We start from the raw sequence: 18,901 nt of genomic DNA, 5'->3' as shown, positions 1-18,901 counted from the left end.
TTCTCCCCGTGCAGTTTGTTTCCTTATAAGACCAAGAAGATGAATTAGATCAAGTCAGCTAATTACTTAAAGTGTTAGTGATCCTTCAGTGAAGATCAAAGTTGTAAAATAGTACTTATCTATGATTTACATGGTAGAAACATATTTCCGCCCTAAGTATAGCCTAAAAGAAAGTCAGAATGGATTAATTTTAAATTTTGGCATATTGTATCAGCTGTAATTATGAATATTGTCTTAGAACTGAAAAACAGTAATTACTGACTGATATAGGATAGTTCTTCCCTCTGAAGAACTGCATGATGCATCTCACTATATGGATAATATACGGATGCTGGTGTGTTGGTGACCTTACACTTGGAATAATAGAATGCATTCTATATGGTGTTTTCCTTGAAAGTGTTCCAGAAGCTCCAGCTGTGCAGAATGTTGTGGCCAAGTTGTTGAGAGCACCTGGTTTTACGTATTTTACACCTATACTAAAGGCACCACACTGCTGACAGTCAGTCGCCCAGCCACATTCAAGATCTTGTTACCCACGTTCAAATCTGTGAATAACTTGATTGTAGGTTGCCTATCCCCATATTGCCCTGTAATATCACTTAGTTCACCCAGGAAATTTTTTACTCATAGCTCCGTAGAAATTTCTGCCACTGCACTCTGGAATGCTGTTCCCCTCTGCCTTCCATAAAGCATCATTGATCAGTTCCTTCAGATGTCTTCCAAAGGCAGGTCTTTTCCTCACCCATAAGATTAGACCCCGTTCTTACTGAATTCCTGTTTTTAATCTGTTCTTAGAATACTCTTTTATGGGGGGAGGCTGTTAAACGATACTGTTTAATTGTTTTTATGCTGTATTTTTTGAAAAACACTTAAGAGACTTTTAAATATTAAGCAGTTTAGAAATGCTTTTAAATAAACAACAAACAAATAAATAAAAGTTGGACTAAACATCATGCTCAGAATTCTTTTTAAAGTGCTTGAATCCAAAAAGTCATTGACACAATCTCAGTGTATTTTTAGTACATTCTTGAGACTTGGACATGAGAAACCGTTGCAGCTCGAGAAATTTGGGCTTTATTTGTTGTTTCCTTTTTTTCTTCTTCTGAAAGATCTTTAGTAGTCATAGATGCCTATTGTACATGTATTCTCAAGCCCACTTCCCAAAATCCAGTCTACACACCCCAGAATTAGACTGCAATTCCTATTGACCTTAGCCACAAACCATGCTCACTAGGGCTGATGGGATCTGCTCCAGCAGTGCAAAAGTGTAGCCCAAACAAAGATGAACTGAAAAAAAAGGCAGCAAATGATATACAGAAGGTCTGTAGATCTGTTTAGCAAAGTGCAGTGGCGGAGGAACCCCTTCTGGCACCCGGGGCGGGACAAACCGCCTGGTGGTGCATGTGTGGCAGACCGTACGGTTGCCGTAGAAGAGGCAGCCCGTACGGACAGCTGTTTGGACGGAACACGAAAGTGGCAGCCTGTACAGATGCTGCACGAGCGGCACCCATACGGACTGTGTGCGCCCTCGGCTGCTCTACAGCTGGGGGGAGGCTGGGGCCATCTTGTCACACACACCCCAGAGTGGCACCCGGGGCAGCCCGTCCCCTCCGCCCCCCACTTCTTACGCCCCTGGCAAAGTGTATACCGAATTTGGAAAGGGGCACTAGAATCACTTCCTCTTTGGTTTAACATCTACGTGGAGCAGACATGTGCATGACCCTTGAAGCTCAAAATGTGTTTGTCTGCAAAGATTATGCATATCACGTTTGTGTCTTTGGCCCATACATAGAGCACTGTGAGTGAACAGTCCTGCAAACCTTCGCTGTTCAAGTTTACATACTTTGCCAAACATGTCCATAACCTTAAATGATGTTCAAAATAATAGAGAACCCAGATGAAGAGCAATATTAGATAAGACCGTTCATTTAATTTATGACACACTTCAACTGGCATGAGTAATTGCAGTGCCCTACCCTATTCCCTCCAATGAACACTACTCACCACGGCATGTTGGCCTATGGTCACTCCAAGCAGCCAGCGTATCTGTCACCTTTTGACAAGTGATGCTTTTTGTACCTTGGAGCACATAATTGTCTTCACAGCTGAACTGAAGACTAGAACCAACCCTGGGGAAAGGATTTAACAATATGGACAAGTTTCAGCTTTAGGTCAGTATACACTTAAGCTTCATTACACAAACTAAGCATTATTCTTGAATTCACTGGTAGGCATACAACCAATTTCACTTATCATTAGATATACTTTGTAAGGGAAGAGTTTAGCTTCTTAATAGTAGCAGCTAGGAGGAATATAGGCTGCTTATAAACTCTTCCAGAAGGCAAGAAAATGGCAACAGACACACACAAAGTAAACATATTGTCATGCTATAACATACTGATCCAATTAGCAGAGATCATGGCAGCATTGCCTATGATTCAAGACAGAAGTCCTGAGAAACACATTGGCACAGTGTTAAATTGGCACAATAGAATGAACAGAAAGTGAAGTATGATTGTAGGCTGGATTGCCACTGCCTGGCATTAGGAAAGGTGCTTGTGAGCTTTAAATAGCTTCATAGCCAGGAGAGCTTTGGCAGGCCAAACCTTGCTGTACAAAACTATGAACAAATAAGGCATTGCTTTCTGATGCTGCAAAAGTGGCTGCTTTTCACTCACAGAGGGAACGTCTTCTAAGGAATTGCTTTTTCAAGCACTTTGGCTGTAACAATTACATTCACATTTATTTGAGACTCCTTCCTGGGTTGGAAAGGTATACATTTGAAATAAAGATAAATACATAAATGTTAAATGAAATAAAGAAAGAAATGCAGTGGAAGGAAATTGGGTAAAAATCTTTTTTTTAAAAAAATAATCTAAATTAAAAGGGCAACACGTCTCTGCTGCAAGGTTACATTTACCATTCTTTCACATGAAGTCATTACTCTTAAATCCTACTAGACTGCAGGTTTTGGCATCTCGCATGCAGGACTCCTATGCCTTTTGCCTAGATCTTCATTAGATCACTATACCAGCAGGTCCCCAGTCCTTCATTTGCTTCTCTGCTTTTTCTGAACAGTGATAGAGTTGGGGACGCAACAATTATCTGTGATTTTTGTTTCCAAAAGCAAAATGTGACATATTTATAGTAGCATATGTTTTTTTCCCAAATATAGCAGCAGGTTTCTGAACTTCTTCATCTTTTCCTTTTGGATCAGTGGAAAGAGTTGCCTGTTTCACACAGTGGGGAAGACTGTGAAATGGTTTGGCACCATGTGCCGCAGCAAGCAGGTCAGCAACGTTTTGAATAAAGAATGTAGATGAGCAATAGCCCCGGCTGCACAGAACCATATTCAAAGGACAAGGAAACACCATCAAATGTCAACTGGTGTTGGGAGAACTGGGAGCAGTAAAAATGCCCCCCTTTCAACCTTGTGGAATGAAGTAAACAATAACTCCAAGCTAAATTGTTCTTAGGCATATTTTGGAAGTTTGGGGAAAGGATACTTCAAAAACTTTTTTTTATTTTTCAAAATGCTTTTAAAAACAAACTTTTAAAACAATTTTAAAAGGAAGAAGAAATTGTTATATTCCATTTTCATTAGCAGTTATGGGTTGGACGCAGAGACCTCCTAGAGCACAATATACACCAGAAGGCTTAATCTAAATCGAGTATACACTTCCAGTAAAGGTAAAGGCAAAGGGACCCCTGACAATTCAGTCCAGTCACAAACAACTCTGGGGTTGTGGCGCTCATCTCGCTTTACAGGCTGAGGGAGCCAGCATTTGTCTGCTTCCGCAGACAGTTTTTCCGGGTCATGTGGCCAGCATGACTAAGCCGCTTCTGGCAAAACCAGAGCAGCACACGGAAACGCTGTTTACCTTCCTGCCGGAGCCATACCTATTTATCTACTTGCACTTTGACATGCTTTCAAACTGCTAGGTTGGCAGGAGCTGGGACCAAACAACGGGAACTCACCCCGTCGCGGGGATTCAAACCACCAACCTTTTGATCAGCAAGCCCAAGCAGCACAGTGGTTTAACCCACAATGCCTCCCGCGTCCACTTCCAGAGTTAATGCTAAATACATTACTTCTGATAAATGAGCCACCATAGCCATTAAAATTTGTGCCCTGGGATTTTTAGACTCATCCACCCATATACTATCTGAAACCAAAGGGGTACATGGGTTGCAAGATGTGATTTTTTTTCAGCTCTCGTACCCCACTAAATAGTCAGACGTGTATCACACTTGCCAGTGAAATGCAATAAACAAATTGGGCAGGTATGCCTATGGAAAACAACAATGATGCTCCAAATCTTTTATTTCTATCACAACAAGCAATATTAACAAGTGTTGTGATAGCTCTTTTTATTGTTTCTTTAAAATATTAGACAGTATGAGCACCAGGGGATGATATAACTAAGGGTAAAAAGATATGATAGACGCAAATAATAAAAATTCTTAGTTTGATAAATGTAAGAATATGCTGAAGATCAAACAGGATTTATCCTTGCCTGAAATTCATTGTTTCAAAGGCTTATGTTCTTCTGCGCCCTTAAGTACAACAATTTGTGAAGCAGTAGGCAATCCCTAATACTTCACCAAAGAGCTCAAAGTTGATTACTATGAATTATAGCCTAGAAAACTAATAAAGAATTAGAGCAACAGGTGTTCATTCAAGGCATCAGTCATCAACACATAGAAGCAGCAAAACTGCTGTTTACAGACAGACAGTACCTGAAGAGGCCCCATGTTCCTGGGAAGGGGTTGGCGACAGAAACCAAGAACAAAGACTTCTCAGTGACCTTTCATACAATGATGTGAAATGAACAGTAATTCCCCCCCCCTGCAGCTCATTATCAACAAGTGGCAATTAGAAAATCTGCTTTAGTATCAAGCTACAAGAGATGAATAAACTTTACTTTTCATAATAATTTGTAACCCAACAAATTGGAGCTTTTGTTTGCTCGGTGACTGCATAAGGTGCTGTCCGTTTCTTGTTCACTCTCCTTTCTAGAATCAAAGAGTTGCTAATTTCGTTTCGTTTTAAAATGTGGAACAGTGATTAGAGGAGCTAGTTTGGGGGGGGGGGGAAATAGCAGCAACAATCTCCCAGAAAAATGTCTGCAGTGCTCACTGCTTTACCTTGTTGGATATTAAGGAATATGATGTATTATAAGAGGAGTTGGGGCTAAACACCTTCAGGATTCTCTGGGTTTGATGGCAGGTCAGTTTGCTCATGTTCAGGAACTCTCTCTTGTGCAGCCAATAGGCAAAGAAAATGTTATGCAAAAGTGAATTGTTTATAAATTCCAAGGATTTACCTCTGTGCGGAACAGAGAAAACACTGAATGCACATTAACTGGCAGTGGTGCTGTGTGTATGTACGCACACATGAACCCAAAAGAAAGTGAACGAAAGGCAACTCTGAAATCTGGATTGTATGAACTGGTGGAAATAGAGCGAGGTGTTTCTGAATATATGCAGAGCGCATTCCTTTACAAGTTTAGACATCCCTCAGGCAAGGTGGATTTTGAAGAAGGAATTGTCACAAATTATGTACATTTTATGGAAAACAATACGTAGTGCTGAGATTTAGGTTGTCTATTTAAAAAACTGACACACTGAATTCAGTGTAATAGGATTGCAGCCTTGGTATTAGATTGATATCATTACCATTAAAAAAAATGTGAGCAACTATATGTAATGGCAAAGGGCTGGGTAGTAGTTTAGCTGTCATTGCACCATAAAATTTGAATTGCATTATTAGGTTTGAACCCACGGGGAGGCAATCTCCCAGGTAAAGTGACAGGAGCAAGGCAAAAGAGAGAAGGGGAAGGGTGAGAACGACACCAGATGAAAACCATTCTTTAATTTTAAATGTTAAAATGCTAAAATCACAATAGAGACAAAAAGGCATTGAAATGTCCAAGTCAAAGTCATTATTATATTTTAAACTACAAGACCTTTACAAAGAACTTGTCAGTACTGAATCAGCAGTGGTTAGACTGACTTTAAAATGAACTTTCTCCCTTTTCCATCAATTTCATTCACTAAATATATTTATCCAGACTTGTTACAGGTAGGTAGCTGTGTTGGTCTGAGTCGAAACAAAATAAAAAAATTCATTCAGTAGCACCTTAAAGACCAACTAAGTTTTTTATTTTGGTATGAGCTTTCGTGTGCATGCACACTTCATCAGATACACTGAAACAGAAGTAACCAGACCCTTATGTATATTCAGGGGGTGGGGGTGATGGGAATGGGTGATGGGCTGATAGGAGTGGTAAACCTGTTGTTGACTGTTAACGACTGTTAATGACTGCAATTGGTCTTGCGGGGGGGGGAGCAAGGGCTGAGGTGCTAAGGAAAGCTTGATCATGTATAATGAGATAAGAATCCTATGTCTCCGTTATTCCATGTGGCTCCATGGTTTTAAGCTTGCTAATGAGTTGCAATTCAGCAACTTCTCTTTCCAGTCTGTTTCTGAAATTTTTCTGTAATAAAACAGATCTTTGAGATCTTGTATAGAATGTCCTGGGAGACTGAAGTGTTCTCCTACTGGTTTCTCTGTCTTGTGATTCCTGACATCTGATAGGCTACTGTCTGGTTACTTCTGTTTCAGTGTATCTGATGAAGTGTGCATGCACACAAAAGCTCATACCAAAATAAAAACTTAGTTGGTCTTTAAGGTGCTACTGAAGGAATGTTTCTCCAGACTTGGAGAGCCTTTGAATAATATGCCTGCTCATGTATTGCAATTCAGCCTAATAGTCACAGTCATTATTCTCCTGACAAGTGCAATAGCATTTTTTTCCTAGAGTCTTTACTTGAACTTATGAAAGCAAATCATTGCCTTAGTCATGCACTCTAGAAAATATTTCATTTTTCAAAAAACTAAAATGTAAAACAAAGAATAGTACTCCATTATTGAGAATGGTGGAAACTAGAGCCTGCCATGCTTTCAAAACGAATTACTGCAGCATTTTTTGTTGTTGTTGTTTTAAAATATGAATGCTTTTGTTAACATAGTCCATGAAAGACTAGCATGGATTTTTTTTTCAGGTGCAGAGGAAGCTAAAAAGACAATCATTTCCCTTTTGGTTAAATCTTAGCAGCAAGGACTGCAAACGGTGTTCAGCTAGATGGAGTGCTAAGGAACAGACTCAGGTAGGATGCTTCCATGTGACTCCCATTGATAAATTGTGCAGTAGGAAGATTTAGAGCCTTCCTTAGTTTTGTATATATTTCTACCTCACTGAGAAGTCGCATTATGTGCTTGGAAAATAAATAAAAATGCTCACAGGAAGATGATTCCTCCAAACAGGTTAGTTTGAGTCATGGCATTAATGAAAATCATTCCCCTTTCAAAGGTCCAGAGATTGGGATTGATGGTGAACTATTTCCATTTTGGGAGATGAACATTTCCCATCATCCCTAGTAGGAAATGCCTGTTGTGACGTGGGGTTTGTGATTTCAGCTCTCTTGACAAAACATGCTGGAGACAGTTCTCTAGTAACAGCTCTTTATTAAAGTGAACAAGACTGAAGACTGAGGAGAGGAAAGCTACATTTATAGGGACATGGGACTAGCTAGGAAGGGATACATTTTGGAGGGAACAATATCACGCAATCACAGTGCTGCCTTTTGGAGGAAACCAATAAGACAGAGGATCCAAATACAGCAGCTTAAATGAACCAATAGTAGCTGTACCCTCTGGGACCAAAAGGCAGTTACTTTATCCTAATGCAAATACAGACAATAATAATACAGATATAAAATCCTTTGACTCAATACACAACAATGCCCATGTGTTCTATGATGTCAGGCAGAAGGAGGCGCTAACCTTTCAATGCTCTGCAAGGGTCCTCAGTTATCTAACAAAGCATGGGAAAAGCAGCATCCTAGATGAAGCCACAATTGGAAGCAGTTACTCTTCCCCCCACCCCTTCCTGGTCCTCAAATAAAGCATTCCCCACCTTGGAGGCAGTATATGGTGCCATGATGGGGTGAGGGGATTTGCTCTCCATCATGCATCCACCAAGAGGTGTCTATATTCCAGTGGGGGGGTGTTTGAGGAGGATCACTTCAGTTAAGGTAGTGGCATAACTAATGTACTGCTCACCCACCCCTAGTAAGTTTTTGTGTCTGCCCATTCATCTTTAGGTTTTATGGGCAGACGAACGATAAAAGCAAACATAGCTTCTAATAATGGCTAGAAGTTTAAGGGTACAAATGTATCTTTTGGGTGCTTTGATTGAAAAAATGTCTTAGCATTATGGACCAATTCGTTTCAGTATATTTGACAAAAGAATCAAAATACTACATCTTGATTCTATGCTCTTTTCCCTTCTGCTCGTTGTAGCTGAACAGTTTCTAGCAGTTACTTGAAATTCATTCACCGGAATCCTCAAGATTCTATCAGACAAATAAGTGACATGAGCTGGAAATCTTTGCTTCAAGAAACAAAATCAAATTGATCATTTAAATATCTTTAGCTAATTGGAAAAGCAGTAGACCAGTCCATCCCATAGCCAGATGTTGCCATTATGTGATGTAAACACAGTGTAATGTAATGAGACAGCCATTCTTCTCAACTGATATAAGATTCTGACAACACTGGCAATGCTTTCAAATTTGGATGCATGAACAAATCTATTTTGTTTCAAGCATAATGAGAGCCAAGAGATATTTTTCTGCCTCTATTGTTGAATGCATTATAATGCATGTATAGGGAATGTGTGTTCAATGCAGCTTACTCCTTAGCAAGCATGAAGAGAACTGGACTGCCTGAGTATTATTATTTTTTTAAAAAAATTAATAATAATTCCAGGCTGCTGTAATGATCAGGAGTACCAGAGCAATATATTTACTTAAACCATAAAACATGGCATTACACTTTCTTGTTCCTGTCCTCCTTGTAAAATGGGACTAGGAGTAAAGAATGGCCAGATAATCCCATATGTAGGTGTCAGGGAAGTTATAAAAATGATATGGGCAATATTACTCACTTTTAAGGCTGGTATACTATGCACACCTGGCTTAGAGTAGGAATGCAATCATATACAGTGCATGTCTTTTCCAAAGTCCCATGAAGTTCAGTGAGTCATACTTCTAGGTAAATTTATAAAATAAGGGTGAAGAACCTAGGGTCCTGCAGCTTGTGTTGGACTCAAACTTCCAGCCAACCAATTTTAGCAAGGAATGTTTTTTTTAAAAAAAAACCAAGCAAAACACATAACCAGTATGAGACGGCAGATCAATACAAAATATAGGAGAAACGATAACCCAACATAAGCAAGCAGTAGCAGTAAGTTACAAAGGAAGAAAATCAACAACTAATGCATGAGTCATTCTTTATCAAGCAGGTGATTTCAATAACAATCAGAAGTTTTTATACTGAGGGATACTGAAATACGTACTTAACCTAGTAACAACAAAAAATATTATGGCGTTTCATGATGAATAAACCTACAAAACCCAGAAGTGACTGGAGGGAGAAGCAGTCGGAACAACTGCAGATCAGGTAAACCTTTGCCATCTCTCCCTGCTTTGCATTAAATGTTGCTGTCCTGCTCTCCCTGCACAGAGAGGAGAGCCACTGGATCATCCCTTGAAAAGAACCAATCCCTCACTTATTTGCAGCAACTGGCCTTGATCCTGGGCTGGGTGCAGAGCACTTTTTTGCTTTTAAAAAATGTGTCTGACTTCTGAAATACAGAGGGATCAGTGTTTGAGTTTTTATCTGATGATTAGTGGGCCAGAGTATTGTCTTGTTTATTGTTAGGTTTTGTTTTTGTTTTTGCAAATTTTATTTTTCATAGTGTAACAATAGCAGTCACAAACAAACAAACAAACCAGTCACAGTGTGTCGAATGTTTATTGTTAGTGTGCTGTCAAAGTTTTCTGTCGCTGTTATGGGGCTGTGTGTGTTTGAATATATTGTATCGCTATTGTATTTGTATATACATTTTCTCATGTAAGCACTTATTGAACATTAATTCTGATATGTCTATGTGGAGGTTATATGACATTGCCACTTCACGGATGTTATTCCGCACTTCCTGGTGCGGTTTTCCCTGGATTTTCGTACTGGGCTTGTTGTAGCTTGAAAGGCAACATGATAACTGCATTAGAAAGAAGCCCAATTTTGTGTGAGTAATCAGGCCACCTGGAAGCGCCCCAAGTCACACTGACTTGTCTCACTCACTTCAACCAGTCCTCTGGTATTGCCTGTGGTAAGAATCACAATCTCATAAAAGACCATCCCCTGTGTTTCTTTGTAAGCCATTGTTCCAAATATGGCTCCTTCCAGGGATCCATGCTGAGATGCAATGGGCAACCTCCTCCAAAGGGGCCGCAGTTTCCTATTCCCTGGTTTAAATCCCCAGGTAGAACCATTTTGAGACCCAGTTCCTAATTCAAGGTTTTTCTCCTGCTCTGCAGTGCATCATTACATTGTTCCACATCCATTACTAAGACTGTTGAATTTTGTGCCTGTTCCCATAGCAGAGTCGGCAATTGCAGCAAGGGCCTTGGTAGGAGCATAGCTTTTCTAGGTATGTCATACTTCAAAGCAGCGTGTCTGATATGAACCACCACCACCCTATGTATTTTACTGTGACTAAACTACAGGAACAAGCACTTTTTATGAGGAATTCTAACTTCAAGTTGAGTGCACTCTTCTCACATTATTATTTTTTAAAGTCAAATGTATAAAACTCTTACCGAAAATCCAAGCCTGTTCTTTTCCCATTTTCAGGAACACCTGGATCAGGACATGTGTCTGATGCAACTGCGTCCCCACCTTGACTCACTGTAGCAGACAGGGAAAAAAGAATTAACAGTTAAGTTTGGGAAGATTAATATGTGACTGTCTTTGCAATATACTTTAAATACGACTTCAGGGAGGTAAAGTCGTAAAGTTAAAATGCCTGAGTGGATACGGAGAACAAGGTTTTTTTTTTTTTTAAAAAAAATCCATATAGGATAAAAAAAATGCAATAGAGTTGCTCGATTTCATAACCACTCCTACATGCAATTTTTATGGAGGCTTGTTGTTTTGGTGCACATTCCAACATAAATTAATCCTGCACACTTTTGAAAGTTATATTAATTCTAGCCTGGTTAATAGGGAGAGGTTGCTGGTAGATTATACAATTTGTGACTTATCTCCTTTGTAAGAAGAAAATACTTATTTGTTCCTTTAAAAAAATGCATAGGAATAACAAAGGAAACAAATCTTGCTTTAGATGTTTATTACTCACACTCCATTTTGCCAGCTGCTATATAGGGGATTACAACTAGATAATATATGAGAGACACTTTATGTGGGATAAATCAGCCTCATAAAACCAACAGGCTTAACTCTAATGCATGAATGGGTAAAGACCACAGAGGAAGCTGTCCTGCCAGGTTTAGTTAAGTCACACCCCCTCACCTTGGGATGAAGGATTGCCAGTAAGAAGGCCTAAACTGGATGGTTCAATCTTAAACTGCACAGTTTGAGGAAGCCATCTTTATTTCTGTACAAGTAATTTAGGAAGTTTTGCCAAAGTCTTTTTTCATAGACACCTCCCTTTCCACCCCCTTTTATTTTTACATTTGCAAAGCAAATGTACACATCTTAAATGTGCCTAAATTGTGGGCTTACTGTATCATTCATTTTTCAAGTTCCCTCTCTTTCCTTTCTTTTTTAACCTCTTACAAAGATGTTTAAAATGTATTGGAGCATCTTTTAGACTCATTTCTCATAGCATAGACTCGGGTCTTCCACACATGTTTTTCACTTAACAGCAGGGAGCCAATGTAAACATTGGATTAAGTAGTCACCATGTCCCCAGTGGTGATGGGAGTTGGATCACAGACAGAGAAACAAAAACCCACTCCTTTCGAGAATAATTGGCAAGTAATGATGGGAACCTGACTTTTGGCATCTGCTTGATCAGTCCGAAAACTCCATGTGCTGCCAAATATATATAAGTACTTAGAGCAGGATGACTTTACTGCTTCATCAGCGTTGTGATTCCATTCTGGCACTGCATTTCCACGGATATGGTTTTACTGATAAATTCACCAGTGCAAATAATTGTGATCTCTGGCTAGCCATCCCTGTGCCTTGGTTGCCTTGGTTTCCATCAGATCAATATATATTGGATTATATAGAATTGTATCTCTCCATTAACAGAAGGCTTCCATTGACGGGGAAAAGGGGAATGATTCCCCTATGCCCCCCAAATCTGCTCCAGAGAGTTGGAGGAGCCCTCGGAATAGCATGGCATGTGCCCTGGTGAGATGAGGAAGAGAGGGGAAGATTTGTGAAAATTAACTTTCCTCCCCTTCCAAGCCTCAAAGATCATTATCAAAGATAATTCCATCCGCGAGGGGCAAAACTAGGTATGACTCACTATTCATTTATCTAGTCACTCAAATTTCATCCTGCCTGTTCATGCCAAGATACTTAAACAAGATTACAGTTGTTTTTGTTGTTGTTGTTTTTAAGAAAAATCAATTAATGATTAAAGCAGAGAAGAATGAGGCAAATAAATCTATGTAGTAACAACACAATAAAAATATTTTAAAACACTTGGGAAGGCAACTATCCAACTAGCATTAGAACTCGCTTTAGATGACTTCAGATCTTCCGAAACATGGGATGAGAGAGTCCAATGGACATGTGCATGGGGGACATTCAGAAATTTTGGTAAGAATTTGAGCCAATCTTGTATCCTCTCCTTCTACTCATTTTTTTGAGACCATAGATACATGGCCCTGGATATCTTGAATTGTGTTCATATTTAACACACACACCCCCAAAAAATCCCACACTTCAAAATTGAAAAAATGTACATATAATACTCAAAAGGACAAACACAATTCTCCATCAAATTATTACTGTTCTCACTTAAAACAAATGTGATTTAAATGTGCCCAACACTATTTTGACACTGCCCTGCAAATAAGGGACCCCTGACCATCAGGTCCAGTCGTGTCCGACTCTGGGGTTGCGGCGCTCATCTCGCTCTATAGGCCAAGGGAGCCAACGTTTGTCCGCAGACAGCTTCCGGGTCATGTGGCCAGCATGACAAAGCAGCGCACAGAAACGCCATTTACCTTCCCGCCGGAGCGGTCCCTATTTATCTACTTGCACTTTGATGTGCTTTCGAACTGCTAGGTGGGCAGGAGCTGGGACTGAGCAACGGGAGCTCACCCCATTGCAGGGATTCGAACCGCCGACCTTCTGATCAGCAAGCCCTAAACTCTGTGGTTTAACCCACAGCGCCACCTGGGTCCCTTATTTTGACACTGCCCTGCAAATATGATCAACAAATCATGGTGGATCTGAAAACCTCATTGATCTCTATGAAGACCCTTGGTGATCAGGCAGGGATTTAAGAACCTACATGTACAAAATTAGAATTATTTCATTGTGCAAAATGAATTAGAAATGTCCACATGGGTTATAGTGGAAGACAGGAGTGCCTGGCGTGCTATGGTCCATGGGGTCACGAAGAGTCGGACACAACTAAACGACTAAACAACAACAACATGGGTTATAATAGATGACAGATTTGAATTGAGAATTGATGGGAGAGTGGGGGTAAAATATGGTTTTTGTTTTCAAAGCAGTGATAGGTTTAAAAATGTGATAAGGTGATGCTTGGTGTATCTCTCTCTCTCTCTCACACACACACACACACACATGCACACAAAGAGTGCACACACATGCACACTTGTGAAAAGAGGAAGATGACAGAAGTTGAAAATGTGTTTCTTTAAGACTTTAATATCTCAATTTTGTTAGTCACTGTAATATAATCTACGTACCTGCAAATAGAAAGCTCATGTTCTAAGTGCCAAATAGCTGGCCGCAAGTGTTACTTCCCCCATAAAACTGAAAATTGCATTCATTACAGTACATTTCAGCATACAAATCTCCACAAATCTTTGCCTTTGCTAGGCTATTAATTCAAAAAGGCACAGAATATAAGCTGTTCTCTCCTATCTTTCCCAGCTAGTGAATCAGAAATTGTGTGTGTGTGTGTGTGTTTCCTCTGCATTTATGCAAAATACTTTTCTTCCCTTTAACAGTATCTGTCTTCAAGTGGCAGAAATTATGACACAATGAGAATTGATAAACGACCAAAAAGAATATTTTCATATGGATTAAAAATCAACATGTAACTTAAACATACTGTACAGATAAAGTCGGACACGAAACTATATTTCTCAAGCCAAGTTCCAAAGATGCTTGGTTTTTTTGTTACCCAGCTTTGAAGAACCATACATATTTTTAAAATCTATGGAAGAAAACAATACGTTTTTCATTTCCAATTTTAAATCTCTCTTGTTCAGAGCGTTCATGAGACACACAGTCACATCCAGAAACTCCCTTTTGAAATGCTATATTCCCTACAGCTGCATGACATCCCATAACAAACTAAATCCAGCTTTGTATAGAAGGAACTGTCTCATTGAATATCATGAAAACAAGGTGGAGAAGTAACAAAGAAAAGTAAATCAACACTGTGGCTGATATGTAGTGCTTTAATGATGTGGGTGAATAAATAAAGTGCTTTAATGATGTGGGTAAGTGATGTGTAATGGATAAAATTTGGTCTAACACCTCCATTTTTTCTGCCAGAGTTCCTGTGCCTCAACCAACTATGTTTTTGGAAAAAGGAAATATATATATATTTAAAGAAGAAGATTAATAAATGAGCAAATTAAATTAATTAGGATATGCAGAAGATATTTAAAATAATTTTAAGGAACTGCAGAAAGAGGGGGAAGTCAAGTTTTGAAATGTCAAAATGATTGTAAAATCAGTGAAATGTATAAACCTGAAAAGTATGTATGTATGTATGTATAAATAAATAAATAAATAAATAGGTGTTAGCACAAAAAAGGAGGATTGCCAAGGACAAGTTTGGGAGAGAAAGGTAACAGAGTATGCAAGCCAAAACCTGCTGAAAAGGAATGATTGAGGATGACACCTTAATATGATAATGGGAGTTTCTAAGTAGAAAGCAACTCCAAATATGGTGTATCCAATTGGAAGACCAGGTAGAGTGTCCACAAGCTGTTCATGCAATGCTTTAGCCAATAATATTGCATAAAAGATATGGGCATGAAGACTGCACGAATTTACCTGATAGAATCAGAGTATAGGAGAAGAACCTAAGGGCATGTACCATGGTCAGACCATGCTTGTGCCAATAGCCTCATGGCTGACCATCCAACATTGTCTTAATGATTAATAAGCTTTGTTGAGCCTACCTTGTGTACCTGACTCCTTTTTCCTCAGAGGCTTTCGGAAGTCTACTTCAAAGAAGGAACCCTAGGAATTTTCCTAACAACAGCCAATGTCAAAAATGCAACAACAAAAAAAACAACAAAAACACTCTAGATCCCCACTACCCACAACTGGACAGAGATGGAATTTCTAAAGACTATAGCAACTCTTCCTCCCTAACCCTCCAGTCTTCCATGATGCTGTACAGAGCACACAGGTGGGCACAGCTGGGTGAGGCCAACTCTACCCTGCTCACCTACCCACCTCTCAGTGATACAGGCCAGATCAGCCTCCTTCTTCATAATCGGAACTCAGAGCCAACCTGGCATTCAGCAACAGCAGCTGCAGACCCAACAGCTGACTGATAGGACAACTGGAACTCCACAGGTCAGAGGAGGGGCTGACACATGACAGTCACTAACTGCCTGTGCCGTGTGTCCCTTACGTAGCCTGCCCCACCCCACCCCACATCCCCTAGCCCAGAACCACTGCAATTGGGGTCAACCCTGCTCCCCCCCCAGCTCCTCTCTTCCCAGGCACAAACGTCACTTACTTTTAAAACAACAAAAACACCAAATTTAAAAACACGCAAGTTAAAAGCCGTTCAAAAACAATTTAAAACATTTTAAACAGGGCAATAAAAACAGCAACAGAAGGCCCCTACCAACAGCCCCCCCCCCTAAAATCACACCCCAGCCCAAGAATCTAGTTGGCCACCCTTTGTACTTTGAACAGCCACGTGTTCAGCTTTCGGTTGCAAGAGTGAGTCAGGGCCCTGCCTTCCCAGGCTAGATGGAAAAGGCTCAAGGTGGGGAACAGACCCACCAGAACTCAAAGCAAGACTGCCTCATATGAACGCTCCCTTGTTTCCTACAGAGCTTCATTTCACCCATGAGCGCTTGCAGCTCTTATTTGAGAATGCTACTGAATGTGAATCATTGAGGTGAAAAGCTGCTGTGATTGTATGGACACATGAAACAATATTGGTAAGGTAAAATCTTGCAAGCTAAGGCTTTTGTATCACATCTCTGCAAGTGTCTTGTGCCATCTCAGTTCCTTTCTCCCACCCAAAATTCCCACCCATCAATCAGTGCCATTTCACCATTCACAGATATATGGACTTTCTACTCTATATGTCCATGGTGTTCCCTGTAAAATGTGAGAACTGTGTTTTTCTTTGCTCAACCATGCACACTTACATGGGTGCAGATCTATTGATAAAATCCCTAAGCAATCTCAATAAACCTTAGGATCCATGCACAACATCGATTTGGCTTACATTTACCCCTACAGTAAAACAATCAAAGCTGCAATTCTAAACACATTTACTAGTGACTAACCTCATGGATTATCCTGAAGTATAGCTGATTGTATTGATAAACTGTCAACATGAAAGAAAAGAACTTTGCACAGCTGAGCAGAAATCGAGGAAGACAAGTGCTGAAAAAACTAAGTTGTCATATTACACCAGGGCACAATGCCAGTTTGTGAAATTTGCACCTAGAAGCCACATGCAGTCAAATGAATAGCAAATTAAGAACATGGCATCAACCCGAATGGGCCATTATTTTGCATTAAAGAGTGGGAGCAGCAGGAATGAAACTGCTTTTCAATTCTGTCAGATATATTCTCTCCATTTTCTATTCCTTGCAGTCAATAGGATCTTAATAACAGAATACTCCTCAAGTCACATTTGCACTAGATGTTTGTCCAAAAGTAATTGTCATCTCCAAAGCACTTGTTTCAATGTAATATAAACTCTTATTTTTGGAAGACAATAACTTGCATATAAATGTTCCTTTTAGTAGGCACAGATAATCTTACCCAGAGTCTGTTGCTTGCCATTTTAATTATATGACAATGAAGATATGTTGTTGTTGCTGTTTTATCACTGGTTTACAATTTTCCATAGAAGAAACTGGGAGAAAGCCTTAGACTGTATTCTCAATGCTATGTTCATTCCTATGGAAGCTACAATATGGGATCTTCTCTCTGACCATTCAAAGCTTTAATTACAATTCCCAAGAAACAAAAGTCTGGCTTGGGTGTTTTGAGTGTGCATAAATTACAGTGGTGCCTCACTAGACGAGTTTAATTCGTTCCACGGGTCTTTTCTTATAATGAAAAATTTGTCTAGCGAATGCCATAAGAATGCATTGAATTTTTTTTAAAAAAAATTGCCCATAGGAACGCATTAATTGAATTTCAATGCATTCCTATGGGAAACCGCGATTCGCTATACGAATTTTTCGTAAAACGAATTTGTCTAGCGAGGCAACCTCCGCTAGAAAAATCCTTTCTTTAAGCGAAAATTTTGTATTACGGGGCGTTTGTTAAGCGAGGCACCACTGTATCCCTTTAACTCTACAAAGTTTTCACCATTCAGTTGTTTATGGGACCTCAATAGAATGCCTTGGATATCCATGTTTCCCAACATTGACATTTATGTATAGGCTAAGTAGGCTGAAGCATTGGGCCTCTAAATCTAGGGGGGCTCCCCAACCCCCCAACCCCCCAACCCCCCCCAGGTGGACAGTCTCCCCTCTCCCAAAATTGCAAACCCAAGACTTCATGCGAGGGCAGGGCAACCCGGGCCCAGAAACTATGAGACTCAGGGCCAGCCAGTGGGGCCCAACTTGAACATTTTTTGTGGGGCCCTAGTTCACAGCCACAATCTGCAGAATCTTAGAGATATAAATCTGTGTGCTAGATGATTTTCACAAAGTCAGCAAAGCCCTTAAGAAATCAGACCTGTTATCGAGTTCTTGTGCAAGTTTGTACAGTTCTGGATTTTTTTTAAAGAGAAGATTTTGATGAGCTTGAGAAACAAGCAAAAGAGAAACTTGAGAAACAAGCCAAACCTTGCCGAATGTTAACTACAAAACAAGGAGACAAAGAGTGAGGGAGCGGCAAAGAAATGACAGAAGCGCACCTGATGCCTTAGATGCACTTTCTTCAAGAGATAAGTTTAGGATAAAATCCTTTATTCCTATCAGGGGTGGCCAACTCCGAAGAGACTGCGATCTGCCAGTGATCTACCCCTTTTTAGGAGTTCAGGTCAAAGTTGTTGAGATTTTTTTAGGAAGGAGGAAGGCCCGTTTTTAGGGGTCCAGGTCAGAGTTGTCGAGCTTTTCTGAGGCGGGAGAAAAGTCCTGTTTTGGGCGGGGTGAAGGGCTAAAATGTTGACCATTTTTAGGGGAGCCAAAGTCGTTGAGCTTCTTTGGGGGGAGCCAGTAATCTACCAGTGATCTTCCACAGACATCCAGTGATCTACCGGTAGATCACCATCTACCTGTTAGACGTGCCTGTATATTAGATGCAACTGAAGCAAATTTAAAAAGAAGTACTGTGTACAGTGATGTTGCACAATTGTTTTTCCATTCCTGCTATTCCGATAGCATCTAAGCAAGAAACTCAGCAAAGTGTTGAAGTGTTAATTGAAGCATACCCAGAAGATATTGGCCTGAAACTTACTCATGAACTTTTGCACTTTCACCTGTACGTGAGACAAAGCCATAGACTTACTGCAGAGCACTCTCTGTCTCATACATACCTTTATCAAATTATATACAAGGGGAAAATTCAGGTGGCCTTTCCTAATGT

The 18,901-nt window shown here is 40.0% G+C and overlaps 1 protein-coding gene across 1 annotated transcript in view; it reads right to left on the bottom strand.

Annotated features, from left to right (window-relative positions):
- The window catches only part of CSMD1 (CUB and Sushi multiple domains 1), a 946,508-nt gene that overhangs the window by 315,453 nt on the left and 612,154 nt on the right, over nt 1-18,901 (bottom strand). Inside the window, exons 8-9 of the mRNA XM_035109950.3 lie at nt 10,732-10,819; nt 2,005-2,129 (exon numbers count right to left, since the gene is read on the bottom strand). Coding sequence (XP_034965841.3) covers nt 2,005-2,129; nt 10,732-10,819 — 213 coding nt within the window. The remainder of the gene's footprint in view (nt 1-2,004; nt 2,130-10,731; nt 10,820-18,901) is intronic.

Source organism: Zootoca vivipara, chromosome 3, assembly GCF_965207765.1.
Source record: "Zootoca vivipara chromosome 3, rZooViv2.hap1.1, whole genome shotgun sequence".
Taxonomy (NCBI): domain Eukaryota; kingdom Metazoa; phylum Chordata; class Lepidosauria; order Squamata; family Lacertidae; genus Zootoca; species Zootoca vivipara.
This window is presented reverse-complemented; position numbering and strand designations above follow the sequence as displayed.